Genomic DNA, 24,549 nt, shown 5'->3' with positions numbered 1-24,549 from the left:
AAATGAGATAATGTATATGAATCTACCCAGCATGTAACAGAAAACGTGTGAAGAGCCTGGGTACGGTGGTTCACATCTGTAATCCCAGCACTTTGGGAGGCTGAGGCAGGTGGATTGCTTGAACCCAGGAGTTTGAGACCAGCCTTGGCAACACAGCCACACCCCATCTCTACAAAAGAAAACAATTAGCCAGGTGTGGTGGCATGCGCCTGTAGTCCCAGCTTCTTGGAGCTGAGGTGGAAGGACTGCTTGAGCCTGGGAGGTCAAGGCTGTAGTGAGCCATAACCATGCCACTGCAATCCAGCCTGGGCAAGAGAACGACATCCTGTCTCCAAAGAAAAAAAAAAAAAAGCCGGGTGCGGTGGCTCACACCTATAATCCCAGCACTTTGGGTGACCGAGGCGGGCGGATCACTTAAGACCAGGAGTTCAAGACCATCCTGGCCAACATGGTGAAATCCCGTCTCTAGTAAAAATACAAAAAATAGCTGGGCATGATGGTGGGTGCCTGAAATCCCAGCTACTCGGGAGGCTGAGGCAGGAGAATCACTTGAACCCAGGAGTTGGAGGTTGCAGTGAGCCGAGATTGCACCACTGCCCTCCAGCCTAGGCAACAGAGTGAGACTCCTTCTCAAAAAAAAAAGCTGGGTGGTGGTGGCATGCACCTGTGGCTCTAGCTACTCAGAAGGCTGAGGTGGGAAGACAGCTTGAGCCTGGGAGGTCAAGGCTGTACTGAATCATGATCACACCATTGCACTCCAGCCTGGATGACAGAGGGAAGACACTGTCTCAAAGGAAAAAAAAGGTGTGAAGAAAGGAGAAAAGTTTGGCCTCTGGTCCAGAGCTCAAATATCATCTCTAGTGCTTACTCGCTGTATGACCTGCAGCAAGTCAATTTTGCAGTGCTTCAGTTTCCACATCTGTACAATGAGGATAGTACCACCTATTTCATAGGGTTTGGGGGCTGGCCATGGTGGCTCATGCCTGTAATCCCAGCACTTTGGGAGGCCGAGACAGGAGGATTGCTTGAGCCTAGGAGTTCAAGACCAGACTGGGCAACATAGGGAAACCCTGTCTCTATAAAAAATGGAAAAAATTAGCTGGGTGTTTTGGTTAGGGAGGCTGAGGTGGGAGGATCTCTTGAGCCAGGGAGGTCAAGGCTGCAGTTAGCTATGATTGCACCACTGCACTCTAGCCTGGGTGACAGAGAGCAACCCTGTCTCAAAAAAAAAAAAAAAAAAAGGATTTGGGGGAGAAGTAAGAGACGATACAGGCAAAGCTCTCAGAATAGTGACTTGCATATAGTAAGTGCTCAATAAAGGTTGCCAATTTTTACTGGTTGAAAGCATAGGCTCTGATTTGCCTGAGTTTGAATCCTGGCTCTAACATTTATTAACTGTGTGATTTTGTGCGTATTTTATCTTGCTGCTGTCATCATTACAAGAGAGGTAATAAGCTTTCTTTAGAGAATTCTTACGAAGATTGAGATAAGATATGTAAAGCCTAGTTCTATTTCCAGCAGTCAGTAACAGCTCTAAAAGTGTGACTTGCTATTCTTATTCTCCACATGATTATTCTCGTTTACCCTTGCAGAATGTTTGAGCTATTCCACCTTATATTTGCAACTACACATGCAAATATGCTAGAAAGGAAATAATTTTTTTTTTTTTTTTTTTTTTTTTTGGAGACACAGTCTCGCTCTGTCGTCCAGGCTGGAGTGCAGTGGTGCAGTGGCCGGATCTCGGCTCACTGCAAGCTCCGCCTCCCAGGTTCACGCCATTCTCCCGCCTCAGCCTCCCGAGTAGCTGGGACTACAGGTGCCTGCCACCACGCCCGGCTAATTTTTTTGTATTTTTAGTAGAGATGGGGTTTCACCATGTTAGCCAGGATGGTCTCGATCTCCTGACCTCGTGATCCGCCCGCCTCGGCCTCCCAAAGTGCTGGGATTACAGGCGTGAGCCACCGCACCCAGCAAGGAAACAATTCAAATATAGGTACCCTTGTCAGGCAGGGTGACAGAGACCACCTATAGTCCCAGCTACTTAGGAGGCTGAGGTGTAAGGATTGCTTGAGCCCAAGAGTTCGAGGCTGCAGTGCGTTGTCATCAGGCCTGTGAGTAACCACTGCATTCCAGCCAGGGCAACATAGGAACACCCCGTCTCTTAAATATAAGGTGCCCAGAAACCAAATGATTAAAGGATGAGGCGGGGTGCAGTGGCTCATGCCTGTAATCCCAGCACTTTGGGAGGCCGAGGTGAAGCGGGCAGATCACCTGAGGTCAGGAGTTCGAGACCAATCCGACCAACATGGCAAAACCTCGTCTCTATTAAAAATACAAAAATTAGCCGGGTGCGGTGGCACATGCCTGTAATCCCAGGAACATGGGAGGTGGAGACAGAATTGCTTGAACCCGGGAGACGGAGGTTGCAGTGAGCCGAGATCGCGCCACTGCACTCCAGCCTAGGCGACAGAGCGAGACTCCGTCTGAAAGGAAAAAAAAAAAGGATGAGTGGGTTCCAGGTTGCAGTACAATGTGAAAAGCATAACAGGCAAAGTTTCGGAGGCGGACAGACTTAGTGCCAATCTCCTTCACTTTCCAGCCGGGGTAACTTCCTGGGGCGTCGCACCACCTCTAAGCCTCAGTGGCTTGAACGACAAAGACGAAAGAATAATACATGATTGCTGTGAGTGTACTGGAAGATAATGCACGTGAACGTTACAGACAAGGAGTGATGTTCACCCAACTTTAATCTCCCTTCACTTCCCACCTCATGTAACAGGCCTCACAAGCCCTAAACAACACAGCCACGAGACAAGCAGGATAAGGAAGATTCAGGAGCTCTCAGATCCTAAACCTAGTTCCCTTTCCCCCAGGCCAGGGACGGCTGTTCCTCCCTGAACTCCTCGCCGAACGTTGGCCCCAGCAGGAGAGGGGCAAAAAGCAACGCCAATTGCCTCTGCCCCTGGCTCAGTTTAACTACCTCAGTTTATCCATCCTCCCACCCTCCACCCTCCAGGCGTCGCTAAAAGCCCTAAAGAAGGGCCCACGGAGCGAGGCTCTCGGAGTTCCCTTTCCCAGTCACGCTAAGTCCTCGCCTTCTCACCTCAATACTCCGGGGCTTCTCCATGAGACCTCAGTTTCGCCAAGCGTCACCAGGTGCAGGAAGCCATATTGGCCTCGTCGCTCTCCGCGAGAGCACTCATTGGTCGCCTCCCTGAGCCGCGGGCCAATCACGCTGCAGGAAGGAGGAAAAGCCGGTTCCGTGCCTGCTCCCGCCATTCTCTCCCTGTGGGCGGGGAAGCCGCGGGCGGTTATGGGAATTGTAGTTCACATGTGTGCAGGGTGAGTCGTTACCATAGCGACGTGGAAACCAGGGGCGCTGGAAACCTGGTGCGCCTCACGCCGAGTGTTCCAATTACGCCAACCTCTTGACTTCACTGGATGTTATTCTTCCCTAAACGGTTATTGAGCACCTATGATAGTCACTGTTCCAGACTCCAGGAATAACCTCGTACTCTCCCGGGTTAGATATTTAAGGTGCCCTTTTGCTGGGATGCATAGCAGAGGGACTCATTTCCAACTCAGGCAGAAACTGGACTACTCCAGATTAAAAAGAAGAAAAAAAAAAAGGAAGAAACTGGAATACTCTGTGTGTGTGTGTGTGTGTGTGTGTGTGTGTGTGTGTTTTCTTGAGACGAAGTCTTGCCCTGTCGCCCAGGCTGGAGTGCCGTGGCGCGATCTCGGTTCACTGCAACCTACGCCTGCCAGGTTCAAGCGATTCTCCTGCCTCAGCTTCCCAAGTAACTGGGACTACAGGCGCCCACCACCAAGCCCGGCTAATTTTTGTATTTTTTAGTAGAGACGGGGTTTCACCAGGCTGGTCTTGAACTCCTGACCTCGGGATCCACCCGCCTCGGCCTCCCAAAGTGCTGGGATTACAGGCGTGAGCCACCGCGCCTGGCTGAAACTGGAATATTCTTTTTCTCAATACTGTAAATGTCCAGCCTGCTCAAAATCTTACAACATTCCTCCTTCACCACTCTCTCCTGGGTAAAAACCTCGAATCTGAGGCTCTCTGCCTCATCCCGTTAGGGTTTCCCACAACCTCCTTAGACACCCTGAGTTCTAGGTGCTGTTGTGGAGCTTTGCAAACATCTTTTCAAACCCTTAGACATCCTATCACCGTTTGAAAGAAGAGGAAGTGGTGGCTCTTCACCACTTCAGGTTTAGGCACTTTCCAAGATCACACAGGATTGGGATTCCAAATTTAGTACGGATTCCTTCCCTATGCCATGCCGTGTCCCAGTGAATTAATTGAGACTCTAAATGCAATATGTGGAGGCTGAATACATATAAAATATATGCCTAAATTTGAAGTCCGCCGTGGAGATGTCAAACTCTTCCTAGAGGTCTTTCTTTCCTTCAACCCCTTCCACCCTAAACCCCTGTATCCATGCTGTCAACGTGTTGGTTTTTCTACCTCCAAAATATATCCTGTATTTCTTCCACCACTACCACTCTAATAGAAGCCACCGGCCCATTGCAGCAGCCCTTCAACTGGTCACCCTTTCTTTCTTTCTTTTATTGATTGATTGATTGATTGAGATGGAGTCTCCCCTGTCGCCCAGGCTGGAATGCAGTGGGATCTCCGCTCACTGCAACCTCCACCTCCTGTGGTCACCCTTTTTAAATCTTCACCTTTAATACACACAGGTGATCTTTAAAACTCATTGACCTGGCCGGGTGCAGTGGATCACGCCTGTAATCCCAGCACTTTGGGAGGCCAAGATGGACAGATCACAAGGTCAAGAGATCGAGACCAGCCTGGCCAAGATGATGAAACCCTATCTCTACTAAAAATACAACAATTAGCTGGGTGTGATGACGGGTGCCTGTAATCCCAGCTACTTGGGAGGCTAAGGCAGGAGAATCGCTTGAACAAGGGAGTCAGAGGTTGTAGTGAGCCGAGATTGCACCACTACACTCCAGCCTGGGCAACAGAGCAAGACTCCATCTCAAAAAATAAAAATAAAAATAAATGTTCTGGAATAAGATAGTGGTGAAAAAAAAAGAAAAAGAAAGATTGATTCAGCAAGTGCAAAGGCCACATTGGTGGAACAGCAAGTGCAAAGGTCCTGGGGCCAACTCAAGCTTGGTATGCAATAAACAGAAAGACAGAGAGAGTAGATAGATATAGCAAAACATGCAGAGGGTGATACAAGATGAGGTTTGAGAGAAAGCTGAGACCAGGTTATTCAGGGTCTTGTGGAGTGCTTGGATTTTATTCTGTGCAAGGGAACGGCATTAGAGTTTTTTTGTTTGTTTGTTTTTGAGACAGAGTTTCACTCTCATTGCCCAGGCTTGAGTGCAATGGCGCGATCTCGGCTCATCACAACCTCTGCCTCCCAGGTTCAAGCAATTCTCCTGCCTCAGCCTCCCGAGTAGCTAGGATTACAGGCATGCACCACCACGCCTGGCTAATTTTTTTTTTTTTTTTTTTGTATTTTTAGTAGAGATGGGGTTTCTCCATGTTGGTCAGGCTGGTCTCGAACTCCCGACCTCAGGTGATTCGCCCACCTGGGCAAATGGTCTTGATCGCCTGACCTTGTGATCCGCCTGCCTTGGCCTCCCAAAGTGCTGGGATCACAGGCCTGAGCCACTGTGCCCAGCTAAAAATTTTTTAAAATTAGCTAAGTGTGGTGGCGTGCACCTGTGGTCCCAGATACTCTGGAGGCTGAGGAGGGAGGATTGCTTGAGCCCAGGAGGTTGAGGCTATAGTGAACCATGTTCATGCCACTGCACTCTACCCTGGTGACAGAGAAAAAAAAAAGTTGTCTGGCTGGGCATGGTGGCTCACACCTGTAATCCCAGCACTTTGGGACGCTGAGGCAGGTGGATAACTTGATATCAGGAGTTCTGCCAGACGCGGTGGCTCACGCCTGTAATCCCAGGACTTTGGGAGGCCAAGGTGGGCGGATCACCTGAGGTCAGGAGTTCGAGACCAGCCTGGCCGACATGGTGAAACCCCATCTTTACTAAAAATACAAAAATTAGCCGGGCTTGGTGAGGCATGCCTGTAATCCCAGCAACTCCGGAGGCTGAGGCAGGAGAATCGCTTGAACCTGGGAGGCGGAAGTTGCAGTGAGCTGAGATCGCGCCATTGCACTCCAGCTTGGAAAAAAAACAAAAAAGGAATTCTAGACCACCCTGGCCAACATGGTGAAAACCCTGTGTCAATTTAAAAAAATTACAAAATATTAGCCTGGCGTGGTGGCACAAGCGTATAGTCCCAGCTACTTGGGATGCTGAGGTGGGTGGATCACTTGAGGTCAGGAGTTTGAGACCAGCCTAGCTAACATGGTGAAACCCCATCTCTACTAAAAATAGAAAAATATTGGCCGGGCACAGTGGCTCATGCCTGTAATCCGAGCACTTTGGAAGGCTGAGGCAGGTGGATCCCCTGAGGTCAGGAGTTCGAGACCAGCCTGACCAATATGGTGAAACCCCAACTGTGCTAAAACTACAAAAATTAGCCGGGTGTGGTGACATGCGCCTGTAGTCCCAGCTACTCGGGAGGCTGAGACCGGAGAATTGCTTGAATCAGGGCGGTGGAGGATGCAGTGAGCCGAGATTATGCCACTGCACTCCAGCCTGGGCGACAGAGCAAGATTTTCTCTCAAAAAAAACCAACTAAACAAACAAAAAAAACCCAACAACAACAAAAAAGTTGTCTGGGTGGAATAGCACAATGGCAGGGCATAGAGCAGAAGAGGTGAGTTCAAGGGATTTATGTACATAGTTTGGAACAGAAGAGCATGTTTGTGTTGCTATTGGGAGTGATCTAGTAGAGAGAGACAGATCAATGATCCCAGACAGAGGGACAGTGATGCACAGAGGGAGGGCCTTAAAAGAGAGGAGCGTATTAGGTCCATATGTAGAGGGATGAATTAGTCCACCCAAAAAGGGTACCTTTGCTGCAGGATGAAACCCCTGCCCAGGAGCTCCATAGCAGAAGGAACTGCCACACTGTTACTGTTCTGGGGCGGCCACTGTTGCTTAGCAACCTGTGCTTAATAAGATGTTTCAACTGAATTCCTAATAAACGGCCATTTCAACTTACGCCAACGGTTCCTGTCACTGGTGTTCCTGCTCTGCTTATCTCAAACGCTGAAACTGGATGCTCAGGTTTTTACTTCCTTGTACTGTTGATGTATGCATTTTTTGCTTTTTTTTTTTTTTTTTTTTTGGAGACGGAGTTTCGCTCTTGTTGCCCAAGCTAGAGTGCAATGGCGTGATCTCAGCTCACTGCAACCTCTGCTTCCTGGGTTCAAGCGATTCTCCTGCCTCAGCCTCCCGAGTAGCTGGGATTACAGGCATGCGCCACCATGCTAGGCTAATTTTTGTATTTAGTAGAGACGGGGTTTCACCATGTTGGTCAGGCTGGTCTCGAACTCCTGACCTCAGTTAATCCACCAACGTCAGTCTCCCTAAAGAGCTGGGATTATAGGTGTGAGCCACCGTGACTGGCCTAATTTTGTATTTTTAGTAGAGACAAGGTTTCTCCGTGTTGGTCAGGCTGGTCTCGAACTCCCGACCTCAGGTGATCTGCCCGCCTCGGCCTCCCAAAGTGCTGGGATTAGGATTACAGGCGTGAGCCACTGCGCCTGGCTTTTTTTTTTTTTTTTTTTTTAAATAGAGTCTCAGGCCAGCACGGTGCCTCACGCCTGTAATCCCAGCACTTTGGGAGACCGAGGCAGGTGGGTCATGAGGTCAGGAGTTCAAGACCAGCCTGGCCAAGCTGGTGAAACACCGTCTCTACTAAAAATACAAAAATTAGCTGGGTATGTTGGTGGGTGCCTGTAACCCCAGCTGCTCAGGAGGCTGAGGCAGAGAATTGCTTGAACCCAGGAGGTGGAGGTTGCAGTGAGCCGAGATCATGCCACTGCACTCCAGCTTGGACGACAGAGGGAGACTCCGTCTCAAAAAAAAAAAAAAAAAAAGAAAGAAAGAAAGAAAGAAAAGAAACAGAGTCAAGCTCTGTCACCCAGGCTGGAGTGCAGTGACACAATCTCAGCTCACTGCAACCTCTGCCTCTGAGGTTCAAGCGATTCTCCTGCCTCAGTCTCCGGAGTAGCTGGGACTATGGGTACGTGCCACCATGCTGGGCTAATGTTTTGTACTTTTTTTAGTAGAGGCAGGGTTTCGCCATGTTGGACAGGGTGGTCTAGAACCCCTGACCTCAAGTGATCCACTTGCCTTGGCCTCCCAAAGTGCTGGGATTACAGGTGTGTCCACCACATCCAGCCACAAGAAACATCTTTTTTTCTTTTCCTTTTTTTTTTTTTTTTTTTTTGAGGTAGGGTCTTGCTCTGTCACCAACCAGGCTGGAGTGCAGTGGTACAATCACAGCTCACTGCAGCCCTAACCTCCCGGGGTCAAGTAATCCTCCCATCTCAGCCTCCTGAGTAGTGGGGACCACAGGTGTGCGCCACCAGGCATGGCTACTTTTTGTATTTTTTGTAGAGAGGGGGTTTCTCCATGTTGCCCAAGCTGGTCTTGAACTCCTGGACTCAAGCAATCCACCCACCTTGTCCTCCCAAAGTGCTGGGATTACAGGTGTGAGCCACAGAGCCCAGCCCCACAGGAATCTTCTAAATGGTCTCCCTGCTTTTTCTTTTTTCTTTTTTTTTTTTGAGACAGAGTCTTACTCTGTCACCCAGGCTGGAGTGCAGTGGCGCCATCTTGGCTCACTGCAACCTCCACCCCCTAGGTTCAAGCAATTCTCCAGCCTCAGCCTCCCTAGTAGCTGCGATTACAGGCATGTGATACTACGCCTGGCTAATTTTTGTATTTTTAATAGAGACGGGGTTTTGCCATGTTGGCCAGGCTGGTCTCAAACTCCTGAACTGAAGCAATCCGCACCCCTCAGCCTCCCAAAGTGCTGGGATTACAGGCACAAGTCACTGCACCTGGCTCCCTTGCTTCTTCTCTTGATCCACCTCCAGTTCATTCTTCGCACAGACACTAAATGTAATACAGACATCAAATCAATTTACTCTCCTGCTTAAAACCTTCAAAGGTTTTCCATTGTGCTCTCCTGCTAACTGGAACTTTTCTCCACCTCAGTCTCTACATTCTGGGTCTCTGCCTGAAATGCTCTTCCCCCACAATTCCCTTCCCAGAAATAGCTCCTTCTTATCCTGCAAGTAAAGGTATGTTCCCTACTTAGCAGGCCTTTCCCCCGTTGCCTAGGCTCCATCACAACACCTACTAAATTCCTCCTCAGTTGGAATTAGATGTTTGATAAGTCTTCACTGTCTCCCTGCAGGAGGTAGGAAGCTCTGTGAGGACAGAAATTCACCTGTGTTTTCCCAGAGTCCAGCACCGGGCCTGGTGCACAGTAGGCACTAAATAAATATTTGATGAGGCCAGGCGCAGTGGCTCACACCTGTAATCCCAGCACTTTGGGAGGCCGAGGCGGGCAGATCACCTGAGGTCAGGAGTTCGAGACTTGCCTGGCTAACATGGTGAAACTCCGTCTCTACTAAAAATACAAAAATTAGCTGGGCGTGGCAGCAGGCACCTATAATTCCAGCTACTTGGGAGGCTGAGACAGGAGAATCGCTTGAACCCAGGAGGCACAGGTCGCAGTGAGCTGAGATTGCGCCACTGCACTCCAGCCTGGGCAAGAAAGAGCGAAACTCCATCTCAAATAAATAAATAGATAAATATTTGATGAATAAGATTATTTGTCACTAGCAGATTCTCTGTGAAATGTATGGCTGTGCTCCTAAAGTATTAATAAAAGATTAAGCAACTAATAAAGGTTATTTTTCTCAACTGGTTGCTACCATCCCAGTGTCTAATAGGATGATCATAACTACCATATACTGTGCCCAGTACTGCACACTTATTATTTATTTTATTTATTTGTTTTTGAAACTGACTGTCGCCCAAGCTAGAGTGCAGTGGCATGATCTTGGCTCACTGAAACCTCTGCTTCCCAAGTTCAAGCGATTCTCCTCCCTCAGCCTCCCGAGTAGCTGGGACTACAGACGTGCACCACCATGCCAGGCTAATTGCTGCATTTTTATTACAGACAGGGTTTCACCATGTTGGCCAGGCTGGTCTTGAACTCCTGACCTAGTGATCCACCTGCCTCGACCTCCCAAAGTGCTGGGATTACAGGCGTGAGCCACCACGCCCGGCAGTTTTTGCATTTTAATACATAACACTACCAACCATTCAGTGATTTCCTCTTGATTTCTCCCTCTCCATCCCTTATTGTTCAATCCATCAGCAAATCCCGTTTATTCTCCAAAAGCTACCTCAAATATTTTTTACTTCTATTTATTTTTTTGAGACGGGGTCTCCCTCTGTCGCCCAGGCTAGAGTGCAGTGGCACGATCACGACTCACTGCAGCCTCCACCTCCTGGTGGAGCCTCACACGTCAGCCAACCCCCAAACCCCGCCCCAGTAGCTGGGACTACAGGAGTGACAATCACACGGATAATTAAAAAAAAAAAACAACTTTTTTTTTTTTGTAGAGACAGGGTCTCATTATGTTGCCCAGGCTGGAATTTTTACTTCTTTTTATCCCTACTGCCATCACTTAAATCCAGACCACCATCATATCAACACCCTGGATCCCATTGAAGCTCCTAGCTGGGTTCTCCTCTTACCCTATCCTATTATTTTTCTACGTAGCAATCTTTTTAAAACGGTACATTGGATGGACTAACTCCCTTGTGTCACTGATTTGCAGGACGAGGGCTTTTACCCATATGAGCCACTTCTGTCTCCTCTTCCCCTGGTTATTTTATAAGACTCCTGGGGAGGGGGCGGGTGACCCAAGTAGAAGTGAGAGAGTTAGAGAAAGGCCAGGATAAGAAAGTTATTCATTCAAATAATGTACCGCGTGCCCCTGTGCTCTGCGCACTGTGGGTACAGCAGTGAACTCAAGGACCGCACAGTTCGGGCGCTACGAGAGCTGCCGTTCCAATTCCATCCGAAGGAAGGGAGACAACGCTTTCCCGCGCGGACGAGCGGCCAGGCGCGGCGCTAACTGCTTGGACGCCCCGCCTGCCACCGTGCCTCAGCTCGCCTCTTCTGCACAACGGGACTCTGCCCCACAGGGACACCGGGAAGGTCCCGACCCGAGCGCTCAGTGGGAGGGGGTCGCACCAAGAGTCCGTGCGCAACTCCCGATCTGGGCGGGGCCCAAAGGTCACGTGGCCGGGAAGGCGGGCGCGCGGGCTGCGAGCACCAACCGCCGGCCGCCCCGCGCTGCGTCGCCCCGCCTCCCCCGCCCCACCCCCCCCCGCCCCCAGCGCGTGCCCGCCCGGCGCCCTCTAGGCTGGAACGCTGCGGGCGTCCTACCAGTGCCAGGACTGCCAGAGCGGGAGGAGCGCGGCGCCGGCCAGCCGGGACTGCTGGACAGCGGGGTCCAGGCTAGAGGCGAGCGAGCGGTCAGTGACGGCTGTGGAGGAGGGAGGCGCTGGGCGTCAGCGCGGGAGCCGAGCCTCTGGACCACTGAGCTGGGGGGCTGGCTGAGGTGGGTCTCCCGCCCTGAGGGCGCGCCTTAGGGAGGGGACAGGGGCCGGTGGGACCCTTGCTTTGTCTCAGTCGCACTGAGGTGAGGGGGCTGCACTCGGCCGAGCAGCGAGGACCGTGCCCAGCTCAGAGAGAGCCCTCAGAGTGTCCGGGCTGGATTGCGGCCGCGGTGCGGGAGAAGTCGGAGGAGGGAGTGACAGGTGACCGGGCTGGCAGGGCAACTGCCATTATTAAGCACTCGGCCGCCCGGGTGCGGTTGCCACCTCCTCCTTCCCGAGCTGGCAGCCCAGGCCACCAGGGACACGCACCTGTCCTACGAGGGTGTAATCTTTGAGGCAGAGGTGGGACACGAACCCGGGACGGTTTGCCCTTGGGCCACTCCCTTAGGCTGAGGGAAAAGTGTACTTAAGCCAGGCTTTGAGAATTGGGCAGAGTTTGAAGCGCAGAGATCACCGAGCCCTTCGTTGGCTGTCAGGACTTTAGAAAGACGTTTGGTCTCTAAAAGACCACACTTTCCTCCTCCCCAAAAGTGACTGGACCTGTGAACACTAATTACTCATGTGTAAGGAGTGCTTTGCAATCTGTAAAGCACTTTCCATTCCGGTGTCGTAGATAATTCATCACAATTAACTTGCCAAGTAAGCGTTTTTTTTATTTACCTTTTTTACAGATGAAGAAATTTTGTCCCAGAGACGTTTATTAAATCAGGGAGTAGCAATAGAGCCTTACTCTTTTTTTTTTTTTTTTTGAGACGGAGTCTCACTCTGTCGCCCAGGGCTGGAGTGCAATGGCGCCATCTCGGCTCAGTGAAACCTCTGCCTCCCAGGTTCAAGCAATTCTCCTTGCCTCAGCCTCCCAAGTAGCTGGGACTACAGGCGCCAGCCACCACACCCAGCTGCTTTTTGTATTTTTAATAGAGACGGGGGTTTCACCATGTTGGCCAGGCTGGTCTTGAACTCCTGACCTCAAGTGATCTCCCCACCTCGGCCTCCCAAAGTGTTGGGATTACAGGTGTTAGCCACCGCACCCAGTGGAGCCTTACTCTTTTTTTTTTGAGACAGAGTTATGCTCTTGTTGCCCAGGCTGGAGTGCAATGGTGCAATCTCAGCTCACTGCAACCTCCGCCTCCCGAGTTCAAACGATTCTCGTGCCTCAGCCTCTCAAGTAGCTGGGATTACAGGCATGAGCCACCACGCCCGGCCTTTTTTTTTTTTTTTTTTTTTTTTTTTTTTTTTTTTTTTTTTTTAGTAGAGACGGGATTTCTCCGTGTTGGTCAGGCTGGCCTTGAACTCCCAACCTCAGGTGATCCGCCTTCCACGGCCTCTCAAAGTGCTGGGATTACAGGCATGAGCCACCGCGCCTGGCTGAGCCTTACTCTTATACATCAAATGTTTTCCACGATAGGAAACCACCTGGGATGAACATCAAGCCCCAAACTCAAACATCCTGTGATTTCATCATCAGAGCTCCTGGTTTAGGGCACAATTCTTGGCTGGATCTGCCTGCCACTCCCCAGCTACCAACAACCGTATCTCGGCAACACAATCACCCTGGCACAGCACTTTTAATTATTTGTTAAATGTTTCTTACTGGGTTGGGCTAAACCAACTGTGAGGAGTCCTTTAGGCAGTGTCAAAACTTGGAGACAGTTGGATGGGCTTGATTGAATTCTGAAAATTCCCCGAGTGTATTGGGTTTTCTAGGTGACGATTACTTTGAGAGTATTGGTGATAATAATTTTTTGTCCTTCCTATTGACAGGTCCACCTCCTAACAAATTATTGGAAGGAATATGAGAAAAGTAAGTAGGGATTTTGAAGTGTCAGTTAAAAGACCCAAAATTGTTTATGTTTAGAATAATGGTAGTTAATTTGGTGATGTTATTTCTGGATGTATAAGGTTAATTGGCAAGTGCTTATCAAATGCGTGTGTGTGTGTGTGTGTGTGTGTGTGTGTGTGTGTGTGAGATACGGAGTCTCATTCACTCTGTCAGCCAGGCTGAAGTGTGGTGGCACAATCTCAGCTCACTGCAAACTGTGCCTCCCAGGTTCAAGTGATTCTCCTGTCTCAGCCTCCTGCATAGCTGGAGTTACAGGCGCCCGCCACCACACCAGACTAATTTTTTGTATTTTTAGTAGAGACAGGGTTTCACCATGTTGGCCAGGCTGGTCTTGAACTCCTGACCTCAGGTGATCTGCTCACCTCGGCCTCCTAAAGTGCTGGGATTACAGGCGTGAGCCACCATGCCCGGCTCCCAAATGTCCGTTTTTGAGGATTGTATTTATTAATACATGCTGAGAGGTCTACACAGGTGGTAGTCCATCACCACAAACACTGACAGTATACCAAGAGATGCTATTTTTTAAAAATCCCCATAGGACTGTGAAAGGGAAGAGAAGCCGGCTGTTACCCTTTTGCCTATGATATGTGTTAGGTGCTGGGGCTAAGTGTTTTTCACTTATCCTATAGCTTGTTTATCCTCCCAACAAACTTGAAAGACAGAAGTTATTTGTTTGTTTATTTATTTTGAGGGTCTCACTGTTGTCCAGGCTAGAGTGCAGTGGTGTGATCATGGCTCACTTCAGCCTTGACCTGGGCTCAAGTGAGCCTCCTGCCTCAGCCTCCTGAGTAACTGGGACCACAGGTGCATGCCACCACATTCAGCTAATTTTTATTTTTTATTTTTAAGAAATGCAGAGTCTCACTGTGTTGCTCAGGCAGGTCTCTAGACTCCTGGACTCAAGCAATCCTCCTGCCTCTGCCTCTCAAAGTGCTGAGATTACAGGTGTGAGCCACTGCGCTCAGGTTAAAGTGTAAGTCTTGCTGATGCTATATCTAAGACACATCCCAGATCTGTCCATCGCCTACTACCCCAGATGAAGTCACTTGTCATTTCTTGCCCGCAGTCCTATAATAGCTTCCTAATTTTCTGCTTCCTTTCTTGCCACCCTAAAACCTATTCTCCACACAACAGCCTGACTGATTTATTTAAAATGTAAGACAAATCATGCCACCCTTCTCTTAAAGTGCTCCCCTAGCCCCTCATTGCGCTTAAAATAATACCTAAGGCCAAGCGCAGTGCCTCACGCCTGTAATCCTAGCACTTTGGGAGGCAGAGGCAGGAGGATCACTTGAGGTCAGGAGATCACTTGAGTTGCAGTGAGCTGAGATTGCGCCACTGCACTCCAGCCTGGGAGACACAGCGAGACTCCGTCTACAAAATAATAATGATAATAATAATAATAATCATCATCACCATCATCATCTAATTCCTTGCCTTGACCTATCAGGACCTACTGATCTGTCAACTAGTTGCTTTACAACTTCATTTTGCATCGTTTTCTTCCTCTATCATTGAATTCCAGCCTTGTTTCCCTCCCTCTCTCCCTTCCTCCCTTCCTTTTTTGAGACAGGGTCTCACTCTGTTGCCCAGGCTGGAGTGCAGTGGTGCGATCTCAGCTCACTGCAACCTCCACCTTCTGGGTTCAACTGATTCTCATGCCTCAGCCTCCCGAGTAGCTGAGATTACAGGCGTGCACCACCATGCCCGGCTCATTTTTTTGTATTCTTAGTAGAGACAGGGTTTCACCATGTTGGCCAGGCTGGTCTCTAACTCCTGACCTCAAATGATCCACCCACCTTGGCCTCCCAAAGTGCTGGGATTACAGGCATGAGCCACTGCGCCCGGCTGTTACCCTTTTTTCTGTCCCTGGGATGTGCTAAGCTTGTTCTCGCCCTGGGGAGTTTGCATTCATTGTTTCTTTCTAGAATGTTATTTTCCTAGATATTTTCATGTCTGGCCCCTTGCTATTTAGGTCTCAGATTAAATGTCATCTCCGGAGCACCTAAGTGAAGTAGTTCATGAAGTTCTCTATATCTCCTTTTTAAATGTTCTTCTTTGAACTTACCATAACCTAATATTTAGTGCTAGTTTATTTTCTGCTTCCCTTCACTAGAATGAAAGCTCCTTAAATTGTAATAGCTAAAACTTAATATGCTTTTTCTTTTTCTTTCTTTTTTTTTTTTGAGACAGGGTCTTGCTCTGTTGCCCAGGCTGGAATATGTCAACCCCCACTTCCCGGGCTCAAGTGATCCTCCCACCTCAGCCTCCCAAGTAGCTGGGACCAGAGGTGTGCACCACCACACCTGGCTAGTTTTTTGTATTTTTTGTAGAGACAGGGCCTTGACATGTTGCCCAGGCTGGTCTCAAACTCCTGGGCTCAGGTAATGCTTTCGCCTTGGCCTCCTAAATTGTTGGGATTACAGGTGGGAGCCCGCACCTGGCTAATGTTTAATCTTGTTAGGCATTTAGAATCCGGCCTATTACTCTAGAAGGTGGATACTTTTATTATGCCCATTTTACAGATGAGGAGACTGAGTCTTGGTAGGTTAAGTAACTTGCACATGGTCATACAGTTAGTTAGTGGCAGAGCTGGGATTTTTTATTTTTTATATTTTGAAACAGGGTCTCACTCTATTACCCAGGCTGGAGTGCAGTGGTAAGATCATTGCTCACTACAGCCTTGACCTCCAGGGCTCAAGCCATCCTCCCACCTTAGCTTCCCCAGTAGCTGGGACTATGGGCATGTGCCACCATGCCCAGTTAATTTTTCTTTTTTTTTTTTTTTGTATAGACAGTCTAACTATGTTGCCCAGGTTGCTCTTGAACTCCTGGGCTCAAGTGATCCTCTCACCTTTACCTCCCATAGTGTTGGAATTATAGGCATTAGCCAGCATGCTCAGCCCAGAGCTGGGATTTGAATCCAAGCAGACTAGCTTCAGCGCCCGTGCTCTTAATCAAGCGAGAGCAGGTCCTTATCTTCTCCACCTCTGTAATCAGGCACCTTGAATGTAACATGGCATTTAGTAGGCTCTCAATAAAAACTGTGAAATGAAAGAATGTAATCACAAGAGAAAACCAAATTATAAACAAAAACCTAGGAACTATTAGCCTTGATTTCACTTTCTCCTACTTGCAAATCTGTGAGCAAGTTCTGAATCTGAACTACTTCTCACCACAAAACATATCTCCAGTATGTCCCCTTTCTGCATCCCCACTGCTACCACCCTTGTCCAGTTCCTGAGTGGCTTTCTCCTGTGTTCTGCTACCACCACAACTCCCAACAGTTTCCCAAATCGCTGGCGGAGGGGATCTCCTCTCACTGATTGGAAATCTGCTTTCCTTATTAGGCTAAAGCAAAGAATCAAGTGTGTTATTAGGGCTGTAATGTCTATCCTGAGAGAAAATTTTTTGGCTGTCTTATACCCTAACAGCATGTCCCTTTATCCCTATTACTGGTTTCAGTGGGGTCCGATTCATGTGTCATTGCCTCTCATAAAGGTGCTTCAACTGAAGTTTACTTTGTTGTTACATCACAAGACCTTTTAAGCAACAGCCAAGTGGAATGTGTGTAGACTGAACTTGGTTGTCCACTACCTCAACTGTGGTGCAGTGTGGGAATTTCTCTCATATCTCAATTCCAAAATGTAAAAAATACTTGTTATTTTTGTTCTTTTTTTTTTTTAAAGAGACAAGGTCTCACTCTGTTGCTCAGGTTGGAGTACAGTGGTGCAATAATAGCTCATGTAACCTTGACCTCCTGGTCTCAAGTGATCCCCCTGCTTCACCCTCCCGAGTAGCTGGGACTGCAGGCCTGTACCACCAGGCTGGGCTAATTAAAAAAAAAAATTTTTTTTTGGCTGGGTGCAGTGGCTCATGCCTGTAATCCCAGCACTTTGTGAGGCTGAGGCAGGCAGATCACCTGAGGTCAGGAATTCCAGACCAGGCTGGCCAACATGGCGAAACCCTCTCTCTACCAAAAATACAAAAAATTAGCCGCACATGGCATGTGCTGATAATCCTAGCTACTTGGGAGGCTGAGGCAGGAAAATCGCTTGAACCTGGGAGGCAGAGGTTGCAGTGAGCCGAGATCGAGCCACTGCACTCCAGCCTGGGTGACAAGGGCGAAACTTCATCTCAAAAAATAAAGAAATAAAATAAATAATAAAAGAAAAAAATTTGTTGTAGAGATGGGGTCTCGCTGTGTTGCTCAGGCTTGTCTTGAACTTCTGAGCTCAAGTGATCCTCCCACCTCGGACTCCCAAAGTGCTGGGATTACAGGCATGAGCCACTGTGCCCGGCCAATAGCTGATTCTGCCCCCACACCCATCTTTTGGATACAATCATATAACTGATTGTTTTGAACGCTTTCCTTCCGTGGCTAAGAAGCTAAAAGTCAAATCTGTGACCCTGTCCTTGCAGGTGTACTGGATCTGATGGCATGTATTTTGAATACTAACTTAATCCCTGTTTCAGCTTAATTTTTAAAAAATAGAAGTGTAAATTGTATTTTTTTGCAGCATATTCTACCATTATGATTTCTATAATCATAACTTAGTTCTATATGCTCTAGAACTTCATATACATATAATCATGCAGCATGTACTCTTTTGAGTTCTCCTTCACACAGCATAATGTCTTTCAGATTTAGTCATGTCAATGCACATATTATAATCATTCATTTTTGCTGCTGTGCAGTATTCCATTGTACCAATTTGTTTATCCATTCATCTGTTGATGGACATTTGAGCTGTTTCCAGTTTTAGCTACGGGGAATAATCCTGCTGTAAATATCCTTTTTGTGGACAAATATTTTTATTTTCTTGAATAAATACCAGAAGTAGAATTGCTGGGACATAGGGAAAATGAATGAGTAACTATGTAAGAAATGGCCAGCGGGGCCCGGTGGCTCACGCCTGTAATCCCAGCACTTTGGGAGGCTGAGGTGGGCGGATCACCCGAGGTCAGGAGTTTGGGACTAACCTGGCCAACATGGCAAAACCCCATCTCTACTAAAAATATAAAAATTAGCCCAGCATGGTGGCAGGCACCTATAATCCCACCTACTTGGGGGGCTGAGGCAGGAGAATCGCTTGAACCCGGGAGGCGGAGGTTGCAGTGAGCCGAGATTGCGCCATTGCACTCCAGCCTGGGCGACAAGAGCGAGACTCCATCTTTTTTTCTTTTTTTTTTCTGCCTTTGAAGAAATCGTTTTTATGAAAAACATTATTATGCCAAAAGTCACCATCTCTGAAAACACAAACTACAATCATCCTCCTGAGGCAGATTCCACTGGGACTGCATTCAACTTAGAGCCAACTGTTAAACAAACTGAGACAAAATGGGAATACAACAGCATGGGCACTGACCTGTCCCCCAAGCCCAAAAGCTTCAATTACCCATTGCTCTCGTCCCCAGGTGATCAGTTTGAAATTCAGCTAACCCAGCAGCTATGGTCCCTCATTCCCAATGAGGATGTGAGAAGGTTCATGTCTCATGTTATCTGGACCTTGAAAATGGAATGTTCAGAAACACATGTGCAAGGGACCTGTGCCAAGCTCATGTCACGAACAGGCCTCCTGATGAAGCTTCTCAGCGAGCAGCAGGAAGCAAAGGCATCCAAGGCAGAATGGTCTGTAGACCAATGGAAAACTGATGAGACTCCATCTTAAAAAAAAAAGAAAAAAAAAAAAAAAGGCCAGCTGGATGCAGTGGCTCATACCTATAATCCCAGCACTTTGGGAGGCTGAGGCAGGTGGATCACCTGAGGTCAGGAGTTCGAGCACAGTCTGGCCAACATGGTGAAACCTCATCTCTACTAAAAATACAAAACTTAGCCGGGCATGGTGGCTTGTGCCTATAGTACCAGCTACTGGGGAGGCTGAGGCAGGAGAATTGCTTGAACCTGGGAGGCACAGGTTGCAGTGAGCCGAGATCACACCACTGCATACTTCAGCCTGGGCGACAGAGCAAGACTCCATCTCAAAAAAAAAAAAAAAAGGCTGGGTGCCATGGCTCACGCCTGTAATCCCAGCAATTTGGGAGGCCGAGGCGGGCAGATCACCTGAGGTCAGGAGTTCGAGACTAGCCTGACCAACATGGAGAAACCCCATCTCTACTAAAAATACAAAATTAGCCAGGCATGGTGGTGCATACCTGTAATCCCAGCTACTCGGGAGGCTGAAGCAGGAAAATCGCTTGAACCTGGGAGGTGGAGGTTGCAGTGAGCTGAAATCACGCCATTGCACTCCAGCCTGGGCAACAAAAGCAAAACTTTGCCTTAAAAAAAAAAAAAAAATGGCCAAACTTTTTTCCAAAATAGTTTCACTATTTTTACATTCTACCAGAATTAGATGAGAGTTTCCATTGCTTTATATCATTACTAACATTTGGTATTGTCCAACATTTTGTTTTAGCCTTTTTTGTGAGTATGACTAGTGTCTCATTGTGGCATTCAAATTTATTGAGATATAATTTATATACAATAAATCCATCTTTTTTAAATCAATGAGTTTTGACAGACGTACACAGTTGTGAAAGCACCACCACCATCACTTCCATCACCCCAAAAAGCCCCTTTGTGCCTCTTGCCCTTTCCCAACTACTTCCCCCTCGAAACCACTGCTTTCCTTTATTGTCTTTTCTCGAAATCCATATGGGATTTACTCTTTTGCATCTGGCTTTTTTTTTTCTTTTTTTTTTTTTGGCTAGTTATGATTACTCATTTTATTTTATTTTATTTTTGTAGAGACGAGTGTCTCACTATGTTGCCCAGGCTGGAGTCAAACTCCTGGTCTCAAGCGATCCTCCTGGCTCGGCTTCCCACAGTGCTGGGATTACAGGTGTGAGGCACTGCACCCAGCAAATCTGGCTCTTTTCATTTAGCATAACGCTTTCAGATTCATTCATGTTGTGTTTATTTGCTCTTTGTTCCTTTTGATTGCTGGGTGATAATGCATTGTTTGAATGTATCACGATTGTTTACGCTGTTAGTAGCTGTTAGGTATTCCAGTGGATCCTATCGTTTGGCTATTTTTAATAATGCTATCAAATGCTATCAACAGTCACATGAGGGTCTTTGTGTGGACATATGTTTTTATTTCTCTTGGGTAAATATCTAGACATGAGATTGCTAAGTGGTATGTTAAATGTATTTTATTTTTGATACATATCTATATTTATTTTTATTTTTTGAGAGGGAATCTCACTCTGTCATCCAGGCTGGAGTGCACTGCTGCGATCTCGGCTCACTGCAACCTCCCTCTCCCGGGTTCAAGCGATTCTTGTGCCTCAGCCTCCCGAGTAGCTGGGACTACAGGCGAGTGCCACCATGTTGGGCTAATTTTGTATTTATAGTGCAGACGGGGTTTCACCATGTTGGCCAGGCTGGTCTTGAACTCCTGACCTCAAATGATCCGTCCGCCTCAGACTCCCAAAGTGCTGGGATTATAGGGGTGAGCCACCGCACCTGGCCTGAATTGCTTATACTTTTGATGAACATTTGTGTATGTGTTTTTGTGTGAACATATGTTTTCAGTTCTCTTGGGTGTATACTCAGGAGAATTGCTGGGTCCTATGGTAACTCTGTTGAACTTTTTTTTTTTCTTTTTTTTTGAGACGGAGCCTTGCTCTGTTGCCAGGCTGGAGTGGAGTGGCACAATCTCAGCTCACTGCAACCTCCGCCTCCCGGGTTCAAGCAGTTCTCTGCCTAAGCCTCCCGAGTAGCTGGGACTATAGGCGTGTGCCACCGCACCCAGCTAAAATTTTTGTATTTTTAGTAGAGATGGGGTTTCACCATGTTGGTCGGGATGGTCTCGATCTCTTGACCTCGCGATCTGCCTGCCTCGGCCTCCCAAAGTGCTGGGATTACAGGCGTGAGCCACCGCGCCCGGCCAACTCTGTTGAACTTTTTAGAGGAACTGCTAGACTGTTTTCCATTTTCCATGATCACCAGCAGTGTATGAGGGTTCTAGTTTCTCCCTATTCTAGCCAATACTTGGTATTGTCCTTTGGACTACTGCCATCTGAGTGGGTGTGAAGCAGTATCTCATTTTGGTTTGACCTGCATTTCCCTAATGACTAACGGTTTTGAGCATCTTTTGGTGTGCTTATTGGGCCATTTGTATATGTTCTTTGGAGAAATATCTACTAAAATCCTTTGCCCATTTAAAAAACTGTATTACTCCTTTTTTTATTGTTGAGAGTAAGTTTGTTTTTCTTTTTTTCTTTTTTTTTTTTTTTTGAGGTGGAGTCTTGCTCTGTCCCCCAGGCTGGAGTGCAGTGGTGAGATCTCTGCTCATGCAAGCTCCACCTCCCGGGTTCACACCATTTTCCTGCCTCAGCCTCCTGAGTAGCTGGGACTACAGGCGCCCGCCACCACGCCTGGCTAATTTTTTGTATTTTTAATAGAGACGGGTTTTCACCATGTTAGCCAGGATGGTCTCGATCTCCTGACCTCGTGATCCGCCTGCCTCGGGATCCCAAAGTGCTGGGATTACAGGCGTAAGCCACCGTGCCTGGCCTTTTTTTTTTTTTTTTTTTTTTGATACTGAGTCATGCTCTTGTCACCCAGGCTGGAGTACAATGGCGCGATATTGGCTCACTGCAACCTTTGCCTCCCGGGTTTAAGCAATTCTGCTGCCTCAGTTTCCTGAGTAGCTGGGATTACAGGCACCTGCCACTGTGCCTGGCTAATTTTTTTTTTTTTTTAGTAGAGACAGGGGTTTCACCATGTTAGCCAGGCTGGTCTCAAACTCCTGACCTCAGGTGATCTGCCCGCCTCAGCTTCCCAAAATGCTGGGATTACAGGCATGAGCCACTGTGCCCGGCCAAAATTTTTAAGTATAGTCTAGATACAGAAATATGTGATCTGCAAATATATGCTCCCATTCTGTATATCTTTTTACTTCTTTGGTCATGTCCTCTGATGCACGAAAGTGTTGAGGTCTAATTTGTTTTTTCTTTGGTTGCTTGTGCTTTTTAGGTGTTATATCTAAGAAACCATTGCCTATTCCAAGATCATGAAAATTTATAACTATATTTTCTTTTTTTTTCTTTCTTTCTTAGACGGAGTTTCACTCTTGTCACCCAGGCTGGAGTGCAATGGAGCGATCATGGCTCACTGCAACCTCTGCCTCCCGGGTTCAAGCGATTCTCCTGCCTCAGCCTCTCAAGTAGCTGGGATTACAAGTGCCCACCACCACGCCCAGCTAATTTTTGTATTTTTAGTAAAGATGGGGTTTCACCACATTGGCCAGGCTGGTCTCTAACTCCTGACCTCACGTGATTCATCCATCTCAGCCTCCCAAAGTGCTGGGATTACAGGCATGAGCCACTGTGCCCGGCCTATACTTATATTTTCTTCTGTGATTTTAATATTTTAGTGTTTATGTTTTGGTCTATGATCCATTTTGAGTAAATTTTTATATTTGCTATAAGGTAGGGGTCCAACTTTATTTATTTTTGAGATGGAGGCTTACTCTATTGCCCAGGCTGGCATGCAATGGTGCGATCCAGCTCACTGCAACCTCTGTGTCCCAGGCTCAAGTGATTCTCCCACCTCAGCCATCTGAGTAGCTCGGATTACAGGCCCCATCACTATGGTAATTTTTAAATTTTTAGTAGAGACGGGGTTTCACCATGTTGGCCAGGCTGGTCTCGAACTCATGACCTCAAGTGATCTGCCCGCCTCTGCCCTACAAAGTGCTGGGATTACAGGCGTGAGCCACCGTGCCTGGCCTCCAGCTTTATTCTGAACAAGACAGAGTCTTATTCTGTCACCCAGGCTGGAGTGCTGGAGTGCAGTGGCGCGATCTCGGCTCACTGCAAGCTCTGCCTCCTGGGTTCACGCCATTCTCCTGCCTCAGCCTCCCGAGTAGCTGGGACTACAGGCGCCCGCCACCACGCCTGGCTAATTTTTTGTATTTTTAGTAGGGATGGGGTTTCTCCATGTTAGCCAGGATGGTCTCGATCTCCTGACCTTATGGTCTGCCTGCCTCGGCCTCCCAAAAGTGCTGGGATTACAGGCGTGAGCGACCATGCCCGGCCAACTTTATTCTTTTAGATGTGGATGTCTAGTTGTTCCAGAAGTATCTGTTAAAAATGTTACTCTTTCTCCATTGGATTATTTTGGCAACCTTATAAACAATCAATTGACCATAAATGTATGGATTTATTTCTGGATTGTCAGATCTATTCCAGTGATCTAAATGTCTGTCCTTATGCCAGTACCATAGAGTCTTGATTACTATAGCTTCATGGTAAGTTTTCAAATCAAGAAGTGTGAGTGCTCCAAATTTGTTTTTATTTTTCAAGATTATTTTGGCTGTTCTGGCTTCTTTGGATTTTCATATGTATTTTAGGGTCAGCCTTTCAGCTGAGCATGGTGGCTCACGCTTGTAATCCCAGCACTTTGGGAGGAGTTCAAGATTAGCATGACAAAATCCCATCTCTACAAAACAAAAAACAAAACAAAAGAAACATTAGCCAGGCTTGGTGGCTTGTGCCTGTGGTCCCAGCTACTCAGGAAGCTGAGTAGCTTCCCGAGGCAGGAAGATCACTTGAGACCAGGAGGTGGAGGTTTCAGTGAGCTGAGATCGTGCCACTGTACTCCAGCCTGGGTAATGGAGATAGACCCTGTCTGAAAACAAAAATTTTTTTTAAATAGGCTTTTATTTTTTATTTTATTTAATTTTTGACACAGGGTCCACTCTGTAGCTCAGGCTGGAGTGCAGTCATGTGATCTCAGCTCCCTGCATCCTCCGCCTCTTGGGTTTAAGCAGTCCTCCCGTCTCAGCCTCCCGAGTAGCTGGGACTACAGGCGTGTGCCACCACACCCAGCTAATTTTTGTATTTTTAGTAGAGGTGACCATATTGGCCAGGCTGGTCTTGAACTGACTTCAGGTGATCTTCCTGCCTCAGCCTCCCATACCCAAAGTGCTGGGATTACAGGTGTGAGCCACTGTGCTCAGCCTGTTAATTTTTTTTTTTTTTTTTTTTTTTTGAGACGGAGTCTCACTCTGTCACCCAGGTTGGAATGCAGTGGTGCCATCTTGGCCTCACTGCAACCTCCACCTCCCAGGTCCAAGGGATTCTCCTGCCTCAGCCTCCCAAGTAGCTGGGGTTACAGGCACGTGCCACCATGCCTGGCTAATCTT

The 24,549-nt window shown here is 47.8% G+C and overlaps 1 protein-coding gene and 1 long non-coding RNA gene across 9 annotated transcripts in view; one reads left to right on the top strand and one right to left on the bottom strand.

Annotated features, from left to right (window-relative positions):
• Positions 1–7,058, bottom strand: part of L3MBTL2 (L3MBTL histone methyl-lysine binding protein 2) — a 29,747-nt gene extending 22,689 nt beyond the window's left edge. For 2 of the 7 annotated variants that reach the window (XR_008541697.2, XM_009438480.4), the window contains exon 1: positions 3,104–3,337. Coding sequence is in view for 6 of the 7 variants with exons in the window: in XM_009438480.4 (XP_009436755.1) it covers positions 3,104–3,279 (176 nt within the window). In the remaining variant the exon portion in view is untranslated. The other 5 variants (XM_054675539.2, XM_054675540.2, XM_054675541.2 and 2 more) reach the window with 5 other exon arrangements.
• Positions 7,059–11,323: 4,265 nt separating this feature from the next.
• On the top strand, positions 11,324–23,555 carry LOC112206739 (uncharacterized). 2 transcript variants are annotated; one of them, XR_002941209.3, is made up of 3 exons: positions 11,324–11,555; positions 13,315–13,354; positions 20,142–20,235. It is a non-coding gene; the product is annotated as an uncharacterized LOC112206739 (long non-coding RNA). The 2 variants fall into 2 exon arrangements; XR_008541696.1 differs by lacking the exon at positions 20,142–20,235 and adding an exon at positions 22,460–23,555 and having other exon boundaries at positions 11,328–11,555.
• The last annotated feature ends 994 nt before the right edge of the window (positions 23,556–24,549 follow it).

This window comes from Pan troglodytes, chromosome 23 (assembly GCF_028858775.2).
Source record: "Pan troglodytes isolate AG18354 chromosome 23, NHGRI_mPanTro3-v2.0_pri, whole genome shotgun sequence".
NCBI lineage: Eukaryota > Metazoa > Chordata > Mammalia > Primates > Hominidae > Pan > Pan troglodytes.
The sequence above is the reverse complement of the archived record's forward strand: the minus strand, read 5'-3'. Positions and strand labels throughout refer to the sequence as shown.